Source organism: Talpa europaea (assembly GCF_964194135.1).
Source record: "Talpa europaea genome assembly, chromosome: 12".
In the NCBI taxonomy this organism is placed as follows: Eukaryota; Metazoa; Chordata; class Mammalia; order Eulipotyphla; family Talpidae; genus Talpa; species Talpa europaea.
Window position 1 is genome coordinate 89740567 of NC_140079.1, and position 22146 is coordinate 89762712.

Sequence of the window (22146 nt, forward strand, 5' to 3'; positions counted from 1 at the left end):
CTGCCAGTCCCGCACTGGGGGGCTCCCGGGTCCCCCATTGCTTTCTGCCCGCCTCTGGGGCCCGGGACCAGCCTCGGTCCTTGTGTCTACAGCCGCGGGGCTGGCGACGGGTGTTCTCTTCGGTCGGTCACCGGCCCAATGGAAGAGCCTCCCGGGAAGCCCCTCAGCTTTGAGGAGAAGGAAAAGGTGCAGGATCGGGGGTGCGGGATGCGGGAAGGGCTGATTCAGAACGCTGACCCCCCCCCCCCCTTTCCCAGGGTCGTAGGCCCTCTCGGCTTCCTCGGCCATTTGAGGGCGGCAGTGACCTCTGACTTATGCTCTTTGGATTGAGGGAGTGTGAGAGCACTGGGCGCTGGTGGTAGTGTTTACAGAGCAAGTTTTCATTTCATTAGTAATGTATAAATGCAGAACACAAAATTTTAGCTAAAGCTAAAGTCCCCATTGTCTGTCCCACTCCCTCTTAAGCTTGGCTTCTCCCATCCCCTTAAGTAAACCTCTTAAGTCTTGTACTTCACACATTAACCGTCTGTGCGTATTCCCCAGACACCGGAAAGTAATATGTTTTTTGGGGGAGAATATTCCTAACTGGTATGATCTAAGCTTTTCTGCAACTTCCGTGTTCTCCCTGTTTAACATTCATGTTAGAACATGTCTATCTTATTTTTTTTTTTAATGTTCTCTAGTGGAATTCTATAGTTGGTTTAGATATTACTCGGACTGTTAGGTGGTTTCCTTCTGCAACAGTGCAGCACCAACCATGTTGTGTCCATCCCACCGGGTCCTTGTGCTGGCTCTTCATGACCATTCTTATCCCCAGCCTTCTTTTTAAGGAAAGATCATTTACAAAGCAACAAAATAAATCCTAGATATTGATTAGATCGGTGATAAATAAAACCCTGTGAGAAGCAATCTAGCCTAGAGGTTAAAAGTAGAGGTTAGAGTTGGAATGCATGGGTTTAAATCATGCCATTTATAAACTGGGATCTGATCTTCCCAGACTAGTACCTTCCTCCTTCAGGTTTAAGTGGTAGTCCTCAAAAATGCCTCCCTGGCCATACTATCTAAAAGTCCATTACCCTAGACTAGGCACTTACATCTCTGTTGATAAGATGGAATCATCTTATCTGTTATTTGTTTTCTTGTTTATTATCTGAATCCCTTGCTACATGTAAACTTGACCACTGTGTATCTAGCACCTGTATACATACTGTTAGAGATACCTGGGCCAATAACTGACAGATAAGAGATCCATTTTTCAAGTGAATATCTGAGGATGACAGCTCCTGCTACCTCAAGGATCTCACTGTGAGATGGAAGGAAACAGAAGTAAATACAGCAAAGCAAAAGTACTATGATAAGGGAAGTACAGAGGAGAGATACAGTGTCTATCCTGCATTTGGAGAAAGGCCTAGAAGTCTACCTCAGGAAATAAAAATCTAAACTGAAGCTGGAGGAAATAGCAAAATGAGTTGGGGAGGAAATGTTCCAGGTGGTTGGAGTGTATGCAAAGATACTGTGTTATTTGAGAGCTTGGTGCTTTGTAAGTATTAAAATCTGTATGCTCAGTGTCTGCTGCCTCTTGTTGAGCACCACACTCACATCTAATAAGTGCTGTACCCCTTCCTTGTGACTCCACCTTTCCACATGCTTAGTATTGCTGTTTTCTTCCAGTTGAAGGAAAAATTAGCATTCTTGAAAAGAGAATACAGCAAGACATTGGCTCGTCTTCAGGTAAGCAAATCTTATTCTCTCAAACTGACCTGTTATAGCACAAACTATATAAACAGTTCTTTACAGTGACAAAGCTTTAGATTTTTTCTTAAGTTTCTTAAATTCCTTGAGCTGCTTTTGTTTCTTCAGCGTGCACAAAGAGCTGAGAAAGTTAAGAATACTATTAAGAAAACAGTGGAAGAACAAGACTGCTTGCTCCTGCAGGATATTTCACCACGGCTAAACCACTCAGGTAAAGCAAGCCCTTTTGCTTATGCTTCCTTTATTATTGATTTCTTAGGTATATTTGACTGTGATTCTTTTCCTCACACTCAGAAGAGAAGCACTTTAAGTGTACAATCAGCAGTTCTTTGTATATTCACAAGATTATACAATCATCATCACTACCTAAATCCGCAACTTTTTCACCACCCCCAACAGAAACCTGTACCCTACCTACTCTTAGTTCCCAGCAACCACTAACCTACTTTCTATTTTTCTGACTCTACATATTCTGGACATTCTGTATAAATAGAACCAAATAACATGTGATCTTTCATGACTTGCTCCTTTGACTTAGAATGTTTTCCACACTCATCCTGACATTCATTCATCCAAGAATGCATTAGTACATCAGTCTCTTTGAAGCTGAATAATATTCCATTGTATAGATACCATAATTTGTATATACATTTGTCAGGCAATCAACATTTGGTTTGTCGCGACTTTGGGCCTGTATGTGGCTGTGAATTTTCATGTACAAGTGTTTGTGTAAACATGTTTTTACTTTACTTGGGTATATACCTAGAAGTAGAATTGCTAGGTCATATATTTCTATTATTAACTTTTTGAGGAACTGCCAGACTGTTTTCTACAGTCATTGTACCATTTTACATTTCTGCCATGATGAACAAAGATTCTGATTTCTCCATATCCTCACCAATACTTATAATTTTCCATTTTCTAAATTATAATCTTGCTGGTGGATGATTAGAACTGGAATCTAATCATGATTCTATTTCACATTTCCTAATGACTCTTGATGTCTGTGTGTTTATTTGCTGTTTTTATATCTTTTTTTGAGAAAAGTCTATTAAAGTCCTTAGTTGGTATTTTAATTGAGTTTTATGTCTGTTGTTGAGTTTTTTTTTTTGTTTTTTTTTTCTTTTTTTTTTTTTAGAGGCATATTTTATTTATTTATTTATTTGTTTGTTTTTGTTTATACATGCACTGGGTACAGTCAGAAGCGCGGGAGGGTGAGAGAATTCACCAGAGTCAGAGCGGGGAGCAGAGCAGGCAGAAGGACCGGGGTACACTGCTGAGGGGAGCAGCGGGCCGCAGGAGAGGTCTGCGCGCCATGTGGGACCCTCCTCCGGTGGCCGGGGAGCAGCCAGGGATCGAACCGGCTCCGCAGAGGCTGCCGGCAGCTTCGCAACCCAGTGCTCAACCGCTGCGCCACCAGCGAGGCCCTGTCTGTTGTTGAGTTTTAAGGGTTCTTCCTGTGTTCTAGCTAATAGACACTTATCACTTACATGATTTATAAATAGTTCCCCTCATTCTGTGAGCAATAAGTTATGCTTTCAGTTTAGATTGTTTAACTTATTGCTCATTTCCCCTCCAAACTTTTAGAAATTATATTCCTTAAATCTTGGTAAGATGGCTTTTAAAAAATTAAATATCTAAATATGCACAGAGTTTATCCGGTTATTCTTTTCTCCTTCTTATCTTTTAGAAATTATATTTATGTTTAAATATTAGATGATATCGTTTTAAAATGTAAGTATTTTTATATGCACAAAAGAAAGTGAATGAAAATACTCTAAAACAGCAGTGGTAGTTCCCATTTTAAAAGTCATGTCATTTGTATTGTAAAATTGGAGACTATTGAAAGAGGAAAGTAGTGTTAAAGTTATTTGAGCCAAAAAAGAAAAAAAAAAATGATACAAGGAATGAGATGTAGGGGAGCTGGGAATTGTTGGTAGAGGGTATAGCTGCTCGGTTGTACAGAATGAGTAAGTTCTGTAGATCTCAAGTACAGCATGATGACTACTGATAATCCTGCATTGTGCACTTGAAATTTTTGTTTTGGGCCTCCCCTGGTGGTGCAAGCCTCTGAGCACCACGCTGTGAAGCTGTCCGCAGCCTCTGTAGCGATGATTCGATCCTGGCCTGCCCAGCGAGGGTCCCACATGGCGAGCAGACCTCTCCTGTCTCGCCTGCTGCTCCCCTAAGCAGTGTATTTCTTCAGTCTGCCTGTTCTGCTCCCCACTCTGTCTCCGGTGAATCTTCTCACTCTCCTGTGAATCTGGCCTGCACCCTGGTTCTTGTATAAATAAAACTTTTTTTTAAAAAAAGAAATTTTTGTTTTGTTTTTAGTTGTTGTACACTTGGAATTTAATAGGAGAGAGTTGATTTTTTTTCTTTAAGATTTATTTATTTATGCATACAAGAGCTGGGGTACAAGCCAGAGGTATGGGGGGTGAGAGGATTCACCAGAGACAGAGTGGGGAACAGAACAGGCAGACTGACTGAAGTACACTGCTGAGGGAAGCAGCGGGCGAGTCAAGAGAGGTCTGCTGCGCCATGTGGGTTGCTCCCTGGCTGGCGGGGAATCGAACTCGTGGTTCATTGCCTGCGAATTGCTTCATAAGTTGCATCTTAACCCTTGCGCCACCAGGGAGGCCCAGGAGAGTTGATCTTAAATGTTATTACCATACACAAAAAAGCCATAACTGTGTGAAATGATAGATATGTTAATTAACTTAATTATAGTGACATTTCATAGTGCTTATGTATATCAAAACATCTCACTGTATACCTTAAATATGTAAAATTTTTTATTTGTCAATTATATCTTAGTAAATCTAGAAAGAAATTAAGGGATATGACTACAACAAAGAAAAATTTCTTTTTGAAAAGCATGTTTCCCAGAATAATTTTATTTGCTTGCATTTACTTTAAAATTATACTTTATTAGATTTTTTTTTAAGTTTTTAAAATAGATTATTAAAAACTTGGATCTGCCTGAATGAAATACCATTGACTCTTTCTTAAATAAATGTTTGGTAGTATTTATATATAATATTTTAAAATAAATATGAACTTTTTGTTTCATTTTGAAAGGGAAACATTAAGTATATACATTTTTTTCATTTTCAGAACCTAAAAATAAAACATCTCCTTGTGATGTCTTACAAATCAATGGCCATCTCGATGAAGAAACTGGAGAGAAGACACCTCTCATACTTGACATTGAGCCTGAGTCCTTTAGCCCTGGGGATGACCCAGAGGAAAGATTACATTTACAAAGAGCGGATGTCATCCAGAAACATTGTCTCCATAGGGTCAATGGTGCTGATGGTGAGAAAAGGCAGAATAAGCTGACAGGAAGAGGAAATAAGCAGCAGAAGAGAACATTTACTTCACAGGAAAGAGAATCTCTGTTTGACACTGATGTACTCACGCTCTTTGGAAAAAGACTAAAGGAACAGGAAGAGATCAACAGAGAATATCCTAGCACACCTGTCAGTGAAAGTCCTAAATCTGACATTCTGGATTCTTCAGCAGTGCTTACAGAAACTTATGAAGAGAGTGAATTAATTCCACCAACTGCCAATCCACAAAGAATTGTTGACACAACCTTAAGAGGACATCATTTTTCTGCATTGACTCCACTTCCTTTGCATACCCCATCAGATCCCAGTAGTGGTCAGCACCTTGAACATAACCCTCCTAAAGGTAACCCTGAACTTAGTGCTCACGGGTTAGAAAACATTGGCCCTACTTCACCTGTAAACTTAGAGACACAAGACAAAAGAATGACTATCTTAACCAATACTCCAGAGGTAAATAAAGCTGTAAATACAAGTGTTCATCTGCCTCTCAGTCCTAATTTAGAGGCAGATAATTCATCTTCTCTAGATGAACTCTCTTACAATAACTTACTGGCCCATGTAAACCAAAGCTTAAAAGAACAAAATCACATAGAGAAGTCTTTTGAATCTCTTGATATTAGAAATGAAAGTCTTCAGGAAAGTGAACTTCTAAGTCAATCTGAGAGTGTTAGCCTGAAAGTAATACCTCCTGATTCTGCAGAAGATCAAGTACATTCTTGCACAATGCTGGAAGGCCTTATGTTTCCTGCAGAATATTATATCAGAACAACTCGCCGCATGTCAAATTGCCAGAGGAAAGTAGCCCTGGAAGCTGTAATTCAAAACCATTTGGGTGGCAGAAAGAAAGGGTTTAAAAATAAAAATAAAGAAACAAATAAAAATGTAAACCTTTCCAATGAAGAAATGGACCAAAGTGAAATTAGAATGTCTGACACATGCGCAGGACTATTAAGTTCAAGAAGTCCATTTCAGAAACTTTTCTCATTAACTGAAGTTAACTCTTCCTCTGGAGCCACTAACCATGACTTTTCTAGGAAGGTGGTTACTCAGCCATCTGGTAGAAGACTTAGAGGAAAAAGGAAGTCAGACTGTACCTCGGTATTAGATTATCATGAAATGCTTCTGTCAACTTCTGGCATATCAAGTGTTTGTAGGTCCAAGGAACAAGTCTCCTTGCAAAAAGAACAGAATCAGAAACCAATTATTCATGGTAAGAAGACAGTTAAAGGTAAACCATAGTGTGGCTCATGATGGCAGTGATAATGATAGTTAATGCAATGTGTCTCCAGTTTCTAGATGTCATACAGAAACTATTAATTCACTGAATCATCACAGCAACCCTCCGTGAGGTAGACATTTTTTTATCCTCACTTTACAGATGAGAAACCTAAGGCAAAAAGAGCTTAAACTGACTTTTGAAAATTTAACTTAACTAAAATGGCAGCCAGGAGTTAAAACCTGGTGGTATGGTGCCAAAGCTCACTAATGTGGTTGAACAAGCCAACACTAAGAAGGGAAATATGTTGGATATTTACCTAAAATAGGTATTTATTCAAGTACAATGTAATTTTTATCTGTGGGTAGAAGCTTTATAACTAATATAGGAACTGTTTTTGAAGTTGAATGTCAGAGTAAGAATCCACTGACAGACTCATAAGAGTAATATAGTGCAATAGGTCTGAGCAACCTTTTTTTTAAAGATTTATTTATTCATACAAGAACTGGGGTACAGGCCAGAAGAGTGGGGGGTAAGAGGATTTATCAGAGACAGAGTGGGGAGCAGGACAGATCTACTGAAATACACTGCTGAGGGGAGCAGCTGGCAAGTCAGGAGAGGTCTGCTGTGCTGTGTGGGTATCTCCCTGGCCTGGGCTCGAATCCGTGCTGCAGTGGCTGCAGATAGCTCCATAGGTTGTGTCCTAGCCCCTTGCGCCCCCAAAGACTCCCCGTGAGCAACCTTTTGAGATTAATACAGTATCTGTTGTCTGTGGAACATAAGATTTGGAGGATAGTAGGTGACATGTGATTTAAACTGTTTCATCCATTTACTCAAGAGTTCTCCCATTGGATAAGCTAAGATTAAAAACTATCAGTAGATAACTTGTGGTTCTGTATTAGAGATCAGCAAACTTTCTATAAAGGAAAAGGTCTGTAAATATGGTTTTGTGCTCTATCACAGCCTCTCAGATATGTTATGAAAGTACAGTAAACAGTATGTAAATATAATGGTGTTCCAATAAATCTTTACCAAAACAGAGAGCCAGCTGCACTCTACCACTGACTGCAGGCTTTGATCTATGAACTATGATTAATTTAAAAATAATCATTATGGGGCCTCCCCTGGTGGCATAGGTGGTTGAGCGCCATGCTGTAAAGATGTCCACAGCCTCTGCAGCACTGTTTCGATCCCTGCTGGCTGGCGAGGGTATCCCCCATGGTGTGGCAGACCTCTCCTGTCAGCCCCACTGCTCCCCTTAGCAGTATATTTCAGCAGTCTGGCCGTTCTGTTCCCCACTCTGTCTCTGGTGAATCCTCTCAACCTCCCGCGCATCTGGCCTATACCCTGGTTCTTGTATAAATAAATAAATAGATCTTTAAAAAAAATAATCATTATGATTTTTTTTAAAGATTTATTTATTTATTTATACAAGCACTGGGTACAGTCAGAAGCGCAAGAGGGTGAGAGAATTCACCAGAGCCAGAGCAAGGAACAGAACAGGCAGACTGACTAAGTACACTGCTGAGGGGAGCAGTGGGCGACAGGAGAGGTTTGTGTGCCATGTGGGACACTCGCCTGATGGCTGGGGATCAAACCGGCGCTGCAGAGGCTGCGGGCAGCTTCGCAACCCAGTGCTCAACCGCTGTGCCACCGGGGAGGCCCCAATCATGATTTTTTGATCCTCTCTTAGCTAGAAACATTCTTATACTTTGAAATAATCTATGATTTTAACAACCCGCAGCTACATTAGTTTTTTTCTTGGGGTGACATTTATATAACAAATTAAGCACTTTAAATTGAGCGAACAATTCAGAGGGATTTAATACAGCCAGATGTTCTACTCTAACCCCTGTCTAATTTCAAAACATTGTCATCATCCCAAAAGGAAACCCCATGCTCATTAAGCAGTTAACTCCCAATTTCTTCTTCTCCCCCTGGCTCCTGGCACCCACCAATCTGTATTGTATCTCTATGGATTTACTTATCATGTATATATCATATTAATGGAACCATATAATATGTAACCTTTTGTGTCATGCTGCTTTAACGTAATGTGTTTTCAAGATCCTTTCACATTACGTGTATTAGTACTTGATTCTTATTAACAGCTGAATAATAGTCCATCATGTGTATCATAGTTCCTTTCTCCATTCCTTAGGTGATAGATGGAGCTACATTTTGAATGGTATCCAATTCTGTTCACTTTAAGAGCAGTAAAGTACTCTGCTTGAAAAGGAGATTTAGCTTTCTTAAGAAGAGCCAGTATTTTGTAGTTACACTTTGACCTTCTGCTGGAATCATATTTTTAGAGGAAGGACTTGAGAGATTGTAAGTCCTGTTCCCTATGAGGCACAAGGGCAGATGAAATGAATTGGCCTGCCCGAGACAGCACAGCACACCAGTGGCAGAACTGGTCCTATTCTCTCGTCTTTTCCCAGCATTTCCGTAGTGGTTTGGCAAGAGGAGAGCCACCACTTAACCACTGATCTGTAGCTGCTGGTTGAACTGTTTACTGAGGCTTCAGAGTAATGGATGAAAAAGTAAGGAACATTCTACACTGTGTTTAAAAATTCACTCCTTGTTGGGTATTAGTATGTCTTTTTTTGGGTATCACTTTCTGTTTTAAGGGAGGGAGTTTATGGTCAAAAAGAGAGTTCCCTTCCAGTAATAATGCTTATTTAACTTCGGATAATGTGTTTGTCATTCCATTTCATAAGAATGAAATACTAATTTTATTTTTTTTAAGATTTATTTTTTTATGCATACAAGAGCTGGGGCACAGGCCAGAGATGTGGGGGGTGAGAGGATTCACCAGAGACAGAGTAGGGAACAGAACAGGCAGACTGAGTGAAATACACTGCTGAGAGGAGCAGCGGGTGAGACGGGAGAGGTCTGCTGCGCCATGTGGGTAGCTCCCTGGCCTGCCGGGGATTGAACTCTTGATGCAGAGGCTTTGGATTCCTTCATAGTGCAGTGCTTAACCCCTTGTGCCACGAGGGAGGCCCCTGAAACACTAATTTTAAAGCAACTGTCATCTTTTCTCAAAAATCACAGATTTTCAGTTACCTGATGAAGACTTTGGGCTTCTTAAACTTGAAAAACTGAAGTCCTGCCCAGAAAAGCTGATGGAGTCTTTTGAATCAAAAATGTATCAAGAAAGGCATCTTAAAGAGAGCAGCTATGTTGATTTGGAGGAATTCTCTCCTAAACAAATAGATACAGAAATGGAGGACTTGGAAGAGGAACTTGCTGTTCCCCCAAGAAAAGCTCATCTTAACATGCCAAATCTCAAAAGCAAGCCTCAGGATAAGGGTCTTTCTTCCTCCATATTGCTTTTCACTCCTGTAAATACTGTTGCAGCCGATGATGAGGGCAGACCCACAGCAGACGTGTGTTCCCCTGCTTTCCCTGTCTTGGGCACTACTCCAGCTTTTGTTTCCCAAGCACATAGTGGAAAAGCATCTGCAGAGGTTGGAAAAAGTTGCTCCCAGCTTTCTCACCTGAAAGCCACCGTCAGTCGTGATGGAAAACAATGCAACAATTGGGCCAGCCCACCTAAATCAGATTGCCTGCCTGTGTCAGGTGGGAGAGGACAGCCTGCCAATGACTGTGATTCTGGTCTTCAAGTAACACCTCTCCCCACTGACTCATTCGCTTTGAAAGAAAATCAGGGATGTGGAAATACATGCCTGGAATCATGGAAACAGTCCATTGAACAGGTATAATCCAATTCTTTGTAAAATTTTCTCGGGAGGAGTGAAATATATTAATAAATACGAAAAACAACTTTCTTACACATTTAAGAATGTTTTAGCATCTTGCTTTGATATGATTTCACTGTAAACATTGAGTTCATTCTGTGCGGAGGGGAATTAGGTTAATTTAAAATAAAATTTGATTATGGAGAATCATCTTTTCATTATCTTCACTGTAACAGTCGCATAGGGATCTCTGTGGGTGTTACCAGAGAAAATCAAACATATGAAGTAGACATTTTGATGAGTAGTGTAGGCCACCTGCATACATAAAGCATAGATTAATGGTGTGACTTTTGTTTCCACAGACTGAAATAGCAGACCTTCCTGCCTGTGATAGCTTAAACCCAGGCAACTTACAATTGGTTTCAAAGTTAAAGGTCAGAAGACTATTCTTTCATAGTAAATGTGTCTTGTGTCTTATATGTGAAAAATTTAATGGATGGGAAAAATGAGAGGAATTTGACCATATGGCTTCTCATTCTTCATGTAGTACTATTATTATTTTTTATACATACAAGGACTGGGGTGTAAGCCAGCTGTGTGTGTGTGGGGGGGGTGAGTCACAGAGTGGGGAGCAGAACAGGCAGAGCTACTGAAATATACTGCTGACGGGAGCAGCAGGTGAGACAGGAGAGATCTGCTATGCCATGTGGTTCAGCTTCCTGGCAGTGGTTGGCAATAGCTTGATAGCACTGAGACTTTAACCCCTAGGCCACCAGGGAGGCCCCATATAGCACTGTTAAATAATCTCGGTGAAACTGATTCAGAAAAACAAATTTAAACTTTGTTTTTCACTGATATTTACATTTTTGAGATCTTATCCCAAAGAATTTGATATGTCAAACTATTGCCAAGAACAACTTAAAGCTAAGGAACTCAACTTAGTATCTAAATTTAAATCAGGCATTTTGACAGGAAGAATAAAAAGAGGTATCATTCATGGTTCTTCTACCCGAATTGTGTGACGTTTATGGTGGAATCACTTATAAGAAAATGGGTAGCAGTTCTAGATTGTGACATATAGTGAATGGTTAATCTTTCATGTGCTATATATGGTATGTATGCTTCTGTGCTATATATGATATGTATGATTCTGAGAAATATAAATTGTGATATTCTGTTAATGCCATTTTAGTAAATCCTGAGAGATGGGTTGATCCTCTGGCCTAGTTAACATGTTATTGAATTTTTTGGTTCCCGTTTCATTTTTGTTCTGTTTTTAGTCTTAATAATTCCTTCTGCTTTGCATTGTGCTTATTTTGTTTTTTTACTACTTTCTTGAACTGCTTGCTTGCTTTATTTTAATCTTTCTTGTTTTCTGACAAACGGCTTTATGATTATAAATTTCTTTGGGAAATATTTCCTTGGCCATACTCTGTGTGTTTGGATACACAGTGTTCCCCTTGCTGTTTATTTAGAAATGGTATGTTGCTTCAATTTAATTCCCTCTTCAATCCATGGGTGGTATATCAGGATGTTTAATTTCCAAATTGACTATTTTTTGTGGTCAAATCTGAATCTGTCCATTCTGGAGCAGGATATTTTAAATCTATCATGATATAAGTGCATGTAGGCAATTTTTGTAGTCATGTAAGTCCACAAAGCTCAATGTTTTGACCTGCATAAAGCCATAGTTACACTCACCTAGTATTTCACCTTGTCCTTGTATTCTATCGGTTTTCCTATTTAGTCTTTTCATAAAACAGACCAGAAGTATCTCCTTAACATAAAAGTTGTTGCCTTCCATATCAGAATCCTTCAGGTTCCTGTTCTGTGGATGTGAGTGCCGTGTGGTGGGAAATAGCCGGCTCCAAAGAACCGTGTATCGTAACTGCTTGTGAATATGTAGTTTCTCTTTGGAAACCTCTGGGTGCTTGGCAATGGGAAAAGACTTATTCTTGGCACTTCACAGAGGTAAGTCAGAAGCTTAGAGATGTAAGAGATCTTTGCAATCTTATATATGGTAATACAGCTTATCTAAAATGGCTCATGAGCATGCATGACAACAGAGAGTTGAGATTTCCCAACAGTTCATTCCCAGCATTTTATTCCCAATATTTTATTTATTCCCAACATTTCATTGTGAAAAGTTTCAGACAGAGTTATAGAGTGAGCACCTGTATACCTGCCATCTAGACTCTGCAATTACTGTTGTGTTTTATTTGCTTTGTCATGTTTATGCCCTGAGGGAGTTTTACATTAGACCTGCTGGAGGAGCCTGGAACTTCATGTCTATTCTTACTTTGAAACTTGCTGATACCTATATTCTTTATTCTCCTCTGGAACATGATTTGTACTTCTTTTTCTCTATATATATTTTTCTAATCCTTGTCCACCTTCATACATCTCCTACGTGCTTGCAATCCTAGCATGTTTAAAATTTTTTAATCTTCCTTTTCTCACCATTAAACATCTTCCCTTGTTTCTACATATTCTTCATACTTAAGTGTTTTGAATTTTATGTATTTATTTTTCCAGCTTTAATGAGGTATAATTGATAGAACTGTACTATATTTAAAGTATATGGCATGATGATTTTATATACATATACCTTGCAAAAGGATTCTCATAGTCAAGTTAAGTAACATATCTATCACCTTACATAGTTACCTTTTTGGGGGGAGGGGAGAATGAGAATGTTTAATATCTACTTTCATTCTTGTTCTCTAGTATATCCCCAGCTTCTAACACTGCGCCTCTGTGCATGAAGGTGCTCAATAGTTGTTCAGTGAATAAACTTTCCTAAATGTCTATGTAATATTTCTTTTGTTCACATTCTAGAATTTACTTATTTTATTCCCTGCTTGTTAGAAGTAAAGACTTCTATGTATAAGTGCTGCAGTAAACACTGTTGCATACAGAGCTTTATTGATTTATAGCTTGTAAAAAGAGAAGGTTTGCTGAACCTTATCATACTTGTTCAGATGTGGAAAACTATCCTGCTATTGAGATTAAAAAGCAGTGTGACGTATTTTAGAAAATTTATTTTTTTAAAAAATATTTATTTATGCATACAAGAACTGGGATACAGGCCAGAGGTGTGGATGGTGAGAAGATTCACCAGAGACAGAGTGGGGAACAGAATAGGGAGATTGACTGAAATACACTACTGAGGGGAGCAGCAGGCAGGTCAGGAGAGGTCTGCTGTGCCTTGTGGGTTGCTCCCTGGCTGGCCGGGGATTGAACTCGTGCTGCAAGTGACTGCAGATGGCTTTATAGGTTGCATCTTAACCCCTTGTGCCACCAAGGAGGCCCCAGATTTTGGAAAATTTAGATGAATTAAAAATGAAACAGCAAGAAGTGAATTCTGTTTTTTTTAGATGGTTTTGTTTTCTTTAGGTTCCAGTGTTACAAATAGTTCCAGTGCCTGATGTTTGTAGCCTTGTGTGTGTGGCTTTGGGGAATTTGGAAATCAGAGAAATCAGGTATGTCATTCTTTTTTTTTTTTTTAAAGATTTATTTATTTATGCATACAAGAACTGGGGTACAGGCCAGGGTTGGTGGTGGGGGTGGTTTGAGAGGATTCACCAGAGACAGGGTGGGGAACAGAACAGGCAGACTGAGTGAAATACACTGCTGAGGGGAGCAGCGGGCAAGACAGGAGAGGTCTGCTGCACCATGTGGTTAGCTCCCTGGCCAGGGATTGAACTCATGCTGCAGTGGCTGTGGCTAGCTTCATAGGTTTCATCTTAACCCATTGCGCCACCAGGGAGGCCAGGTATGTCATTCTTAAGGAGTCATCTTATTTCTTTCCCTTTACTTTTGTCTCAACTTGTTGTGAGTAAAGTTTATAACCTACGCATAAATATTGGAAGAATATGAATTTAGATCTAAAGAGATACTTGTTAGTGCCTCCCCTGGTGGCGTAGTGGTTGAGCGCTGGGCTGCGAGGTTGCCCGCAGCCTCTGCAGTGCTGGTTCGTTCCCTGGCCGCCGGCGAGGGTCCCACAAAAAAAAAAAAAAAAAAAAAAGAGAGAGAGAGAGAGATACTTGTTATATTAAAAAAAAAAAAAAAAAAACAGTAGAATGACATCCCTGACTATAGTTCCCAGTTAAAATTTGAACATATTCCTTTAATATTACTTTAATATCACTTCTTTACATTTTTCCTTATATTTGGTTTAGGGCATTACTTTGTTCCTCTGATGGTAAAAGTGAAAAGCAAGTACTACTGAGTTCTGGAAATATAAAAGCTGTGCTAGGCCTGAGCAAGAGGAGACTAGTGAGTAGCAGTGGGACCCTCTGTGATCAACAGATAGAACTCGTGGCGCTTGCCGAAGATGGCAGGTAAGGAGAGCATGGGTGATTTTAACAATTAGATAAAGAATTACTTTATCACAGGGTTTCAGGAAAAATTGGAGCACTTGCATCTTGTTTTTCTGTGCTGTGGGTACTACCTCCACACTATAATGTAGAACCAGTTTAGAGGGGTGGAAGTAGACATGAAGGGAAGAAGTCAGTGGAGTAGAAAAGTTCAGCAAATGTGATTTGTTCTTTCTTCAGTATTCAGAATTTCTGTGTGTCCCTTATATATTATAACCACCTGAAGATCTTAGACCCTTTTCTTATTCAACATACTTGATTTCCATTGCTTCACTTAACCACCTAGAGGTTGACCACTTGCAAGCACATATTTCTAACTCTGAACTTTCTTGCCCTCTAGACCTGCCTGCTTATTTATGATGGGTGTCATGGACACCTCAGATTCAGCACTCCTCATACCATCCTCTCTATGCCATGTGCTCATTACACGGACTGTGATTACTGTCATCTTTCCCAGTAACAAAGGGCATAGGACTTAGTTGTCTTATGTACTCATGACCTATTGCAGTAATCTAGACAAGAGATAAATGATTGTTGACTTAAGTTAAGAAAGTATTAATGGAGGGTCTCCCTGGTGGCACAGCGGTTGAGCGCTGGGTTGCGAAGCTGCCCGCAGCCTCTGCAGCGCCAGTTCGATCCCCAGCTGCTCCCTGGCCACTGGAGGAGGGTCCCGCATGGCGTGCAGACCTCTCCTGCCGCCCGCTGCTCCCCTCAGCAGTGTACTTCGGTCCTTCTGCCTGCTCTGCTCCCCGCTCTGGCTCTGATGAATTCTCTCACCCTCCCGCGCTTCTGACTGTACCCAGTGCTTGTATAAATAAATAAATAAATCTTAAAAAAAAAAAAAAGAAAGTATTAATGGAGCTAGAGGGAAGCATACAGATTTGAGAGAGATGAAATGATAAAAGGAGGAAGGAGACATGTATAACATCCAGATTTCTGAATTGGTGCAGTTCATTGGTAGATGTTGGTACAGTTTGTTGAGATAAGAATGCAGAAAAATGTTTAAAGAGAAAGATGATAAGTGTAGTTTGGGATACAGGAAATTTGAGGTGCTTGTGATATATCCAGGTAGAAAATATGAAAATAACAGGAGAACGTTTAGCATGCACCTGTTGACATTTTTTTCTGGTGCAGATTAGTGTTTATTGTGCATATGTCAGTAATGTGTAGAAAGGCATTTTAGTTCAAAGCACTGATTTTCAATGCTGTTTTAAATGCAGAAACAAGGAAAAGCAATTTTTGATGGCCCCTGAAGAAACTGTTCTAACCTTTGCTGAAGTTCAAGGAATGCAGGAAGCTCTGCTTGGTAGCACTATAATGAACAACATTGTGATTTGGTGAGCTTCCCCTCAACGTCCTCAGTTTCCTTAAGTGCAAATAAGGAAACTTTACTTCTAATTTCACAGGGTTGTTAAGATTAGGTAAGAGACTGTGTAACTAGGATTGTGGATTTGTGTGTGTGTGTGTGTGTGTGTGTGTGTGTCACATGGTATGTACTTAACAGGAACATCACATTAATTCAGACATTTTGGAAAAGATATGTCTGGGTTAGACAATTTTAAAATAAATAGATTTTCATTATTGATTTTGCTTCTGGTTAAAGTCTGTATAGTTCAATCAGACCAACTCCCCAACCTTAAATAACTCTAAATCTGAACAAAATATAAAACTGTCAGAAGGCACTGGAGAATGAGCAAAAAGAGAAAGGTAGTAGAAGTGGTTTAGCACTTAGAAGAACTGAATGTCACTGAGCAAGCTTCCTGTGCTTAGCGCTTTTATCCAGAGGGAAATATGAATTCATGGAGAAAAATATCAGGGCAACTTGTGGGACTGAAGAAACTCCTATGGGAAGTTTAGAAGCTAAGAACAGAAGTACCTTCCCAACTTCAAGTTCCTTTGTGATCCATCATATAGGAAATGCTGAAAGACAGCGATTAGTAAAGGGCAGCAGAAACTGAAGGCTGGGAGAGAAACAGGAGCGAGGAGCATGGGGTAGGTGGAGAGAAAGTTGTATAAGAAAGTTTGAGTAAATGAAAGCTCAAGAAAAGCAAACATGGGCCCCACTGAAGGTTTTATTAGGGCTCGGGAAAGGAGGGAGGAAGTCTCCTTATAAAGTAATAATATAAAGGATGACCTGCAGGTTGACTATTGATTGATGACTAGGAGACCAATTACTAGATCAGATTAGTAATTCAGGAGTCAATATTGAAGGGTTTTTTTCTTCTTTGTAATTTACCTTCTCTTTCACCTCTCTTTTTCCTTTTTGTATTTCATCTAATTTTCACTTCTCTCTCCGTTATCTGGGTCTAGCTCTAGTATAAACATATTTTATGGGGACACAATTATACCAATTTTTTCCCCTGATCATTGTCTTCCATGGAATATTTAGGCAAAACAAGAAGTATAACAAAATCATAATGATAGTGCTATATATGCACCATGTGTCTAATCTTATAAGCAATTAAATGAGATATAATGGAGAATTTTTCTCATGGAATTTGGAAAGGTTTGTTCTTTGTGGCAGAGGAGGTTCAGTGTAACCGAAGCTATCAAATTAAACAACTGGCATTGGTATAACCTAAGTTCTGTTTTTAGCTAAATCTGTTAACTAAGGTTCTGTGTCCCTTAGTTTGTCCCTGTGTCCCTTGGTCACCTAAGGATGCTGTGATAAATAACAGAATTTCATGTGTAAAACTGTTTGCTGGAAGAATGTTATCAGCTTTATTTATTTTTGGTATCTAAGGAATTTAAAAACTGGTCAACTCCTGAAAAAGATGCATATTGGTGATTCCTTCCACGCTGCAGTCTGTCACAGAGCCTATTCTGAGATGGTGAGTGATGACCTCAAGGCCAATTTGTGTCACTGTTGGTTTCCCTGAATGAGTGGTAACTTTGTGAGCTGGAATTAAATACCTCCTCCACTGCCTGCTGTTTGTTTCTCAAAATTGGACAGCAGTTTTTGTTCTTGAAAATTTATGGATGAAAATATTTGTTGGTACAGCATGATTGCTTGGTAAATTTTCTGGCTAACATAAGGGCAAACTTTGGCTCCTAGTTGAGCATTTGTGCTGAGTAACATGCCTGTGGTAGGCTTGACATCCAAATACACTGCAATAAATGCTTTATGATGTGAGTGAACACCCTTAGCAAGGACGATTACAGAGTCCTGGACACATTTTCCTCTTAGGCTTCTCACGTAGAAATGCAAAGTTTCTTAGCCATTGCGTGAGTAGACTTGATTTACAGTCTTACTCTGATATCTGAACAGGTTAAAGGTAGTTGACCAGGAGTCCTGGCAGCCTCTTGAGCGCCACCGTTGAGCCAGAGGCAGTAGCAGCCAGCTCGGCGCTTGTGCAGAGAGGGATGAGCACTGGCCTCAGCGGCAGCCCCAAAGACCTCAGCACCCACTTTCCCTAGCCCAACAGCAGCTGTGGAAGTCTGTGATCTCCTACCACATTGTCTTGAGGCCAACGTTTTTAATCCTAAAATAAGAGGATTGTATTTTTCTCTGAAATTATAAAATTTACTATTAATTTAGGTCCTTAAATAATTCCATGCCTTTATTATGATAACAATAACACCTACTTTAGTATTAAGATATTAATCACAGGAATGTATAAGGTAGTAAGTAGAAGTCTCCCATAAAGTCAGCCTATAGAAATAACAGTGAATAGTTTAGTTTTGGGGTCAGCAAAAAGGGCCAGATAGTAAATATATTCGGGTTTGTGGGCCACATGGTATCTGTCACACTACTCTCCTCTGCACTGAGCACAAAGTTTGCCGTAGGTAATATGTGAACAAATGGATGTGGCAGTGTTCAGTGAAACTTTTTAGATAATAAAACTTTCGAAACTTGGATTCATATTATTTTCAAATATTCTTCTGTTGTCTTTTTCTTCACAAAATATTCTTCTGTTGTTTTTTTTTACCCCCCCAACCATTTCAAAATGCAAAAGATACTCTTAGCTCATCAACTGTGCAAAAATAAACATTGAACCAGATTTGACCTTTGGGCCATAGTTTGCCAACCCCTACTTAAGCTTATGGCACGAACCATTTTTGACACTCACACTCAGTTGGTTCATAATTCTAAATGTAATTTATTCTCACTTCAAATATTTAATCATTCTAGAAATGCATAGTTCTAAGGTGGCACTATAGTTAGTTTTACCAATTTTTTTTAAAGATTTATTTATTTATACAAGAACTGTGGTACAGGCCAGATGCGCGGGAGGGTGAGAGGATTCACCAGAGACAGAGTGGGGAACAGAACAGGCAGACTGACACTGCTGAGGGGAGCAGTGGGCGAGACAGGAGAGGTCTGCCGCGCCATGTGGGACCCTCCCCTGCCAGCCGGGATAGAACAAGCGCTACAGCAGCTGCAGACAGCTTCACAGCGCTGCGCTCAACCCCCTGTGCCACCAGGGGAGGCCCTAGTTTTCCCTATTTTACCCCCAAAGAAAATGACTTCCAACATGTTACAAATATGTGTGTATATGTATGTATGTGTGTGAGATATATATATATATATATAGAGAGAGAGAGAGAGAGAGAGAGTGCGCACTACACACAATAATATTATTAGAAAATATAAATGTAAAACTGGGAGAGGTCTGTGACACATTTTCACAAAAACAACCATAGGTGGTGGTGTCTTTTTTTTTTTTCTTTTTTTTTTTCCTTTTCTTTTTTTTTCTTTTTTTCTTTCTTTCTTTCTTTCTTTTTTTTTTTTTTCTTTTTTGCTGCACTTACTCTGTAAGTCCAGCTATTCTAGACTGGCCTAAACATCCAGTTACCATTTACAAAATTATTTTTGTGGGCAAATGTGATCTGAACTTTCAAAGACCAACTTATAGTAAGCCTTTCTAGTTTGAGGACTTCTCCTTGTGTTTATATGCCCTCTCTCCCTATGCCACTGTTTCCCCAGAGGGATAGCAAGAGGTGTTAGTTATATCTAAGGTGGAGGAATTTGATGAGTCGGCTAGATTCATGCCCCCGAGACTGGCTGAGAAAGCCTTGGGAGCCCTGTGCTAGAGGAGCCACAAGTCCACCTCAGTGATCATCGCAGCAGTTCCTCCCTGGAAGCAAGTGAGCCAGTGATTCAATCTGGATACTTAGAGAACCTGTGGATCATTCCTCTAATTCTTTGGTTCTGTCTCTGCCAACCTTTTCTTTTTCCTCTTCAATTAGGGACTCCTGTTTGTGGTGCTGAGTCATCCTTGTACTAAAGAGACTGAACCTTTGGGAAGCCCCGTGTTTCAGCTGATTGTGATCAACCCCAAGACTGCCCTGAGCATGGGGGTACTGCTCTACTGTCTCCCTCAGGGGCAGGCTGGAAGGCAAGTGTGTGGCTGCTGTTCAGCACATGGGCACGTACAGCAGCCAGATATTCCTGTGTCACTTAGGTGAATGGAGACCATGAAATACTGTAGATGATAGTAAAGATGGTCAGGAAGTAGTCTAAAGCATGAAGTTTAGTAGATCTTAGTCAAACTCTGATTCCCTACTTCTTGATCCCACCAGTGTGAAGTTGAACATACATATATTTTATGTATATCCAAGCCCCATTTCTTCCCATCATGAACATGTTATAAATACAGAGTTAATGTTCTCTGCAACAATTTGGGTTCTTTCCATAATACTTCAATTTAAAAAGTTTTCAATGTACATGAGGAAGTAATCTTTACTTAGAAATGTGACTGAGCCTGTATCATATGGGCCACTGATATTTATCTGTTGATAAATATTTATCTATTGACTGATGGAAAGACCTATTAAAGTTATTGGCACCCTGGTAGCTAACTGCAAAGCCCCTGCTAAAACCAACCAGATTTCTACTTTATGAAGCACATGTTTTTGTGGGCGAGATCCCTACACTGCGTGAAAGGATAATCTCACATAGAAAAAAATGCTTTGAAGAGAAAAACAGGTGCAGTGGGAGAGGGGGTAGAGTGGATGTGTGCCCTGCCTTAGACTGGTAGGTACGACCTTTCCACAGAGATGACAGAACCCAGCCATGCGGAGATCTCTGGACGAGACCTGCCAAGGAGAGGGGAGAGCAAGAACAAAGACAGTGAGGGTTGCTGAGTTTGGCTAGTTTGAAGAATGGGAGACAGGCCACTATGATCTGGGGTGCAAAGGGTGTGAAGCACAGCAAATCCACTGGCAGGGACTGGATATGTGATTGTGTCCAAAACTGCACCCCACTAGCCAGCAGGCAATTAGGACATAGCATTGAAAACATGAGTAGACTTCCACGTTTACAGTAGCTTTGCTCTTCTCCTTGCTTCGGGGAACATGATTTCAGTCAACTTTTAAAAAAAAAATTTTTTTTTATATGAGTTAAGTTTTCTCTTCTGTTTGATATTAGGTTCCTGGAAGGTGACGTGAAAGATCATTTTGCAGCAGCGGTTTTGACTTCTGGAACAATTGCCATTTGGGACTTACTTCTAGGGCATTGTGCTGCTCTCCTTCCACCTATCTCTGACCAAAACTGGTCTTTCGTTAAATGGTCAGGTACAGATTCTCATTTGTTGGCTGGACAAAAAGATGGAAATATATTCATATACCGCTACTAAGAAGTTAGGGGAAGGTGAAAACATGGTGTTCTGGATACACATGACTACTTGATACTTTTGAGAGCTGTAACCTTAAAGGAGAACATCTGAATGACACCTATTCATTCAGATAGACTTTCTTTGTATTTTGGTGGTGGTGACACTACTGATCTTGAATGTTCATTTATACCTACTTTGGAGGAAAGGATTTTAGGTTGATTTTTATAATTCCTCAAATTTGCACATTTGTTTTTAAAGATACACATAAAACTTCTTATGTTAATAAATATTTATTTCAAAACATTTTGCTTGGTGTGTTATTTTTCCCATGCTATTAAGATCATTTTCAAAAACAAGAAACAGTTACCTTACAACTAGAATATTTAGTCAATGAGGCTTGCTTAGTAAGAGTATAAGTTGACTCACTATCCTAATATGCGGTATACTTTTTATACTATTAGGTTGTTGAAAAAATCATGGCGCATTTTTGCTTGAAAAACAGGAAAAATACATCATGACTTTTCCAATGACCCTACTTGTAATACTTTATTTTCACATTATAAGTAATACAGAACCTATTAAAATATGCTAATTTACCAATGCTGTTGTTCTTTTTCTGTTCTCACGTATGTCTTTGATACCAGTGCCTGCATTATCACTAGAGTCACTTTGAGTCAACAGCACAGTTATACAGCTTCACCTTGCCTAAGTGAACTGAGAGACAGATTGTTAAAGTACTAATCTGGTGGTATCATTGGAAATTTTATCACAAGTTACAAGTATTTGCCTAACATTCTTGTTGAGAGTATATATAGTAAGATCTATAAAATGTTATGATTTGGGGCCTCCCTGGTGGTGCAGTGGGTGGAGCACTGCACTGTGAAGCTGTCAGCAGCCTCTGCAGTGTGGGTTCCATTCCAGGTCGCCCAGGGAGAAACCCACATGGCACGGCAGACCTCTCCTGCCTCTCCCGCTGCTCCCCTCAGCAGTGTCTTCTGTCTGTCTGCCTGTTCTTCTCCCTGCTCTGTCTCTGGTGAATTCTTTCACCCTCCCATGCCTCTGACTATACTCCAGTTCTTATATATATAAATAAATAAATAAATCTTTAAAAAAAAAGTTATGATTTGTTCTACTACTTCTCTTTTAAAGATACTTTGTCATGTTTACTGTAGTAGTTTATGCTGA

The 22146-nt window shown here is 39.8% G+C and overlaps 1 protein-coding gene across 2 annotated transcripts; it reads left to right on the forward strand.

Moving 5' to 3' along the window:
* Positions 1 to 138: 138 nt before the first annotated feature.
* PALB2 (partner and localizer of BRCA2) lies at positions 139 to 20982 on the forward strand (the record flags this gene model as incomplete). Of its 2 annotated transcripts, XM_084248912.1 has the most annotated exons (10): positions 139 to 186; positions 1672 to 1731; positions 10388 to 10459; positions 11835 to 11996; positions 13422 to 13507; positions 14207 to 14368; positions 15625 to 15741; positions 17148 to 17235; positions 19595 to 19749; positions 20775 to 20982. In XM_084248912.1, the coding sequence occupies 10 exons, from the start codon at positions 139 to 141 to the stop codon at positions 20980 to 20982; spliced, it is 1158 nt and encodes a 385-aa protein (XP_084105038.1). The 2 variants fall into 2 exon arrangements, with proteins under 2 accessions (XP_084105038.1, XP_084105039.1); XM_084248913.1 differs by lacking the exon at positions 1672 to 1731.
* Between the last annotated feature and the right edge of the window lie 1164 nt (positions 20983 to 22146).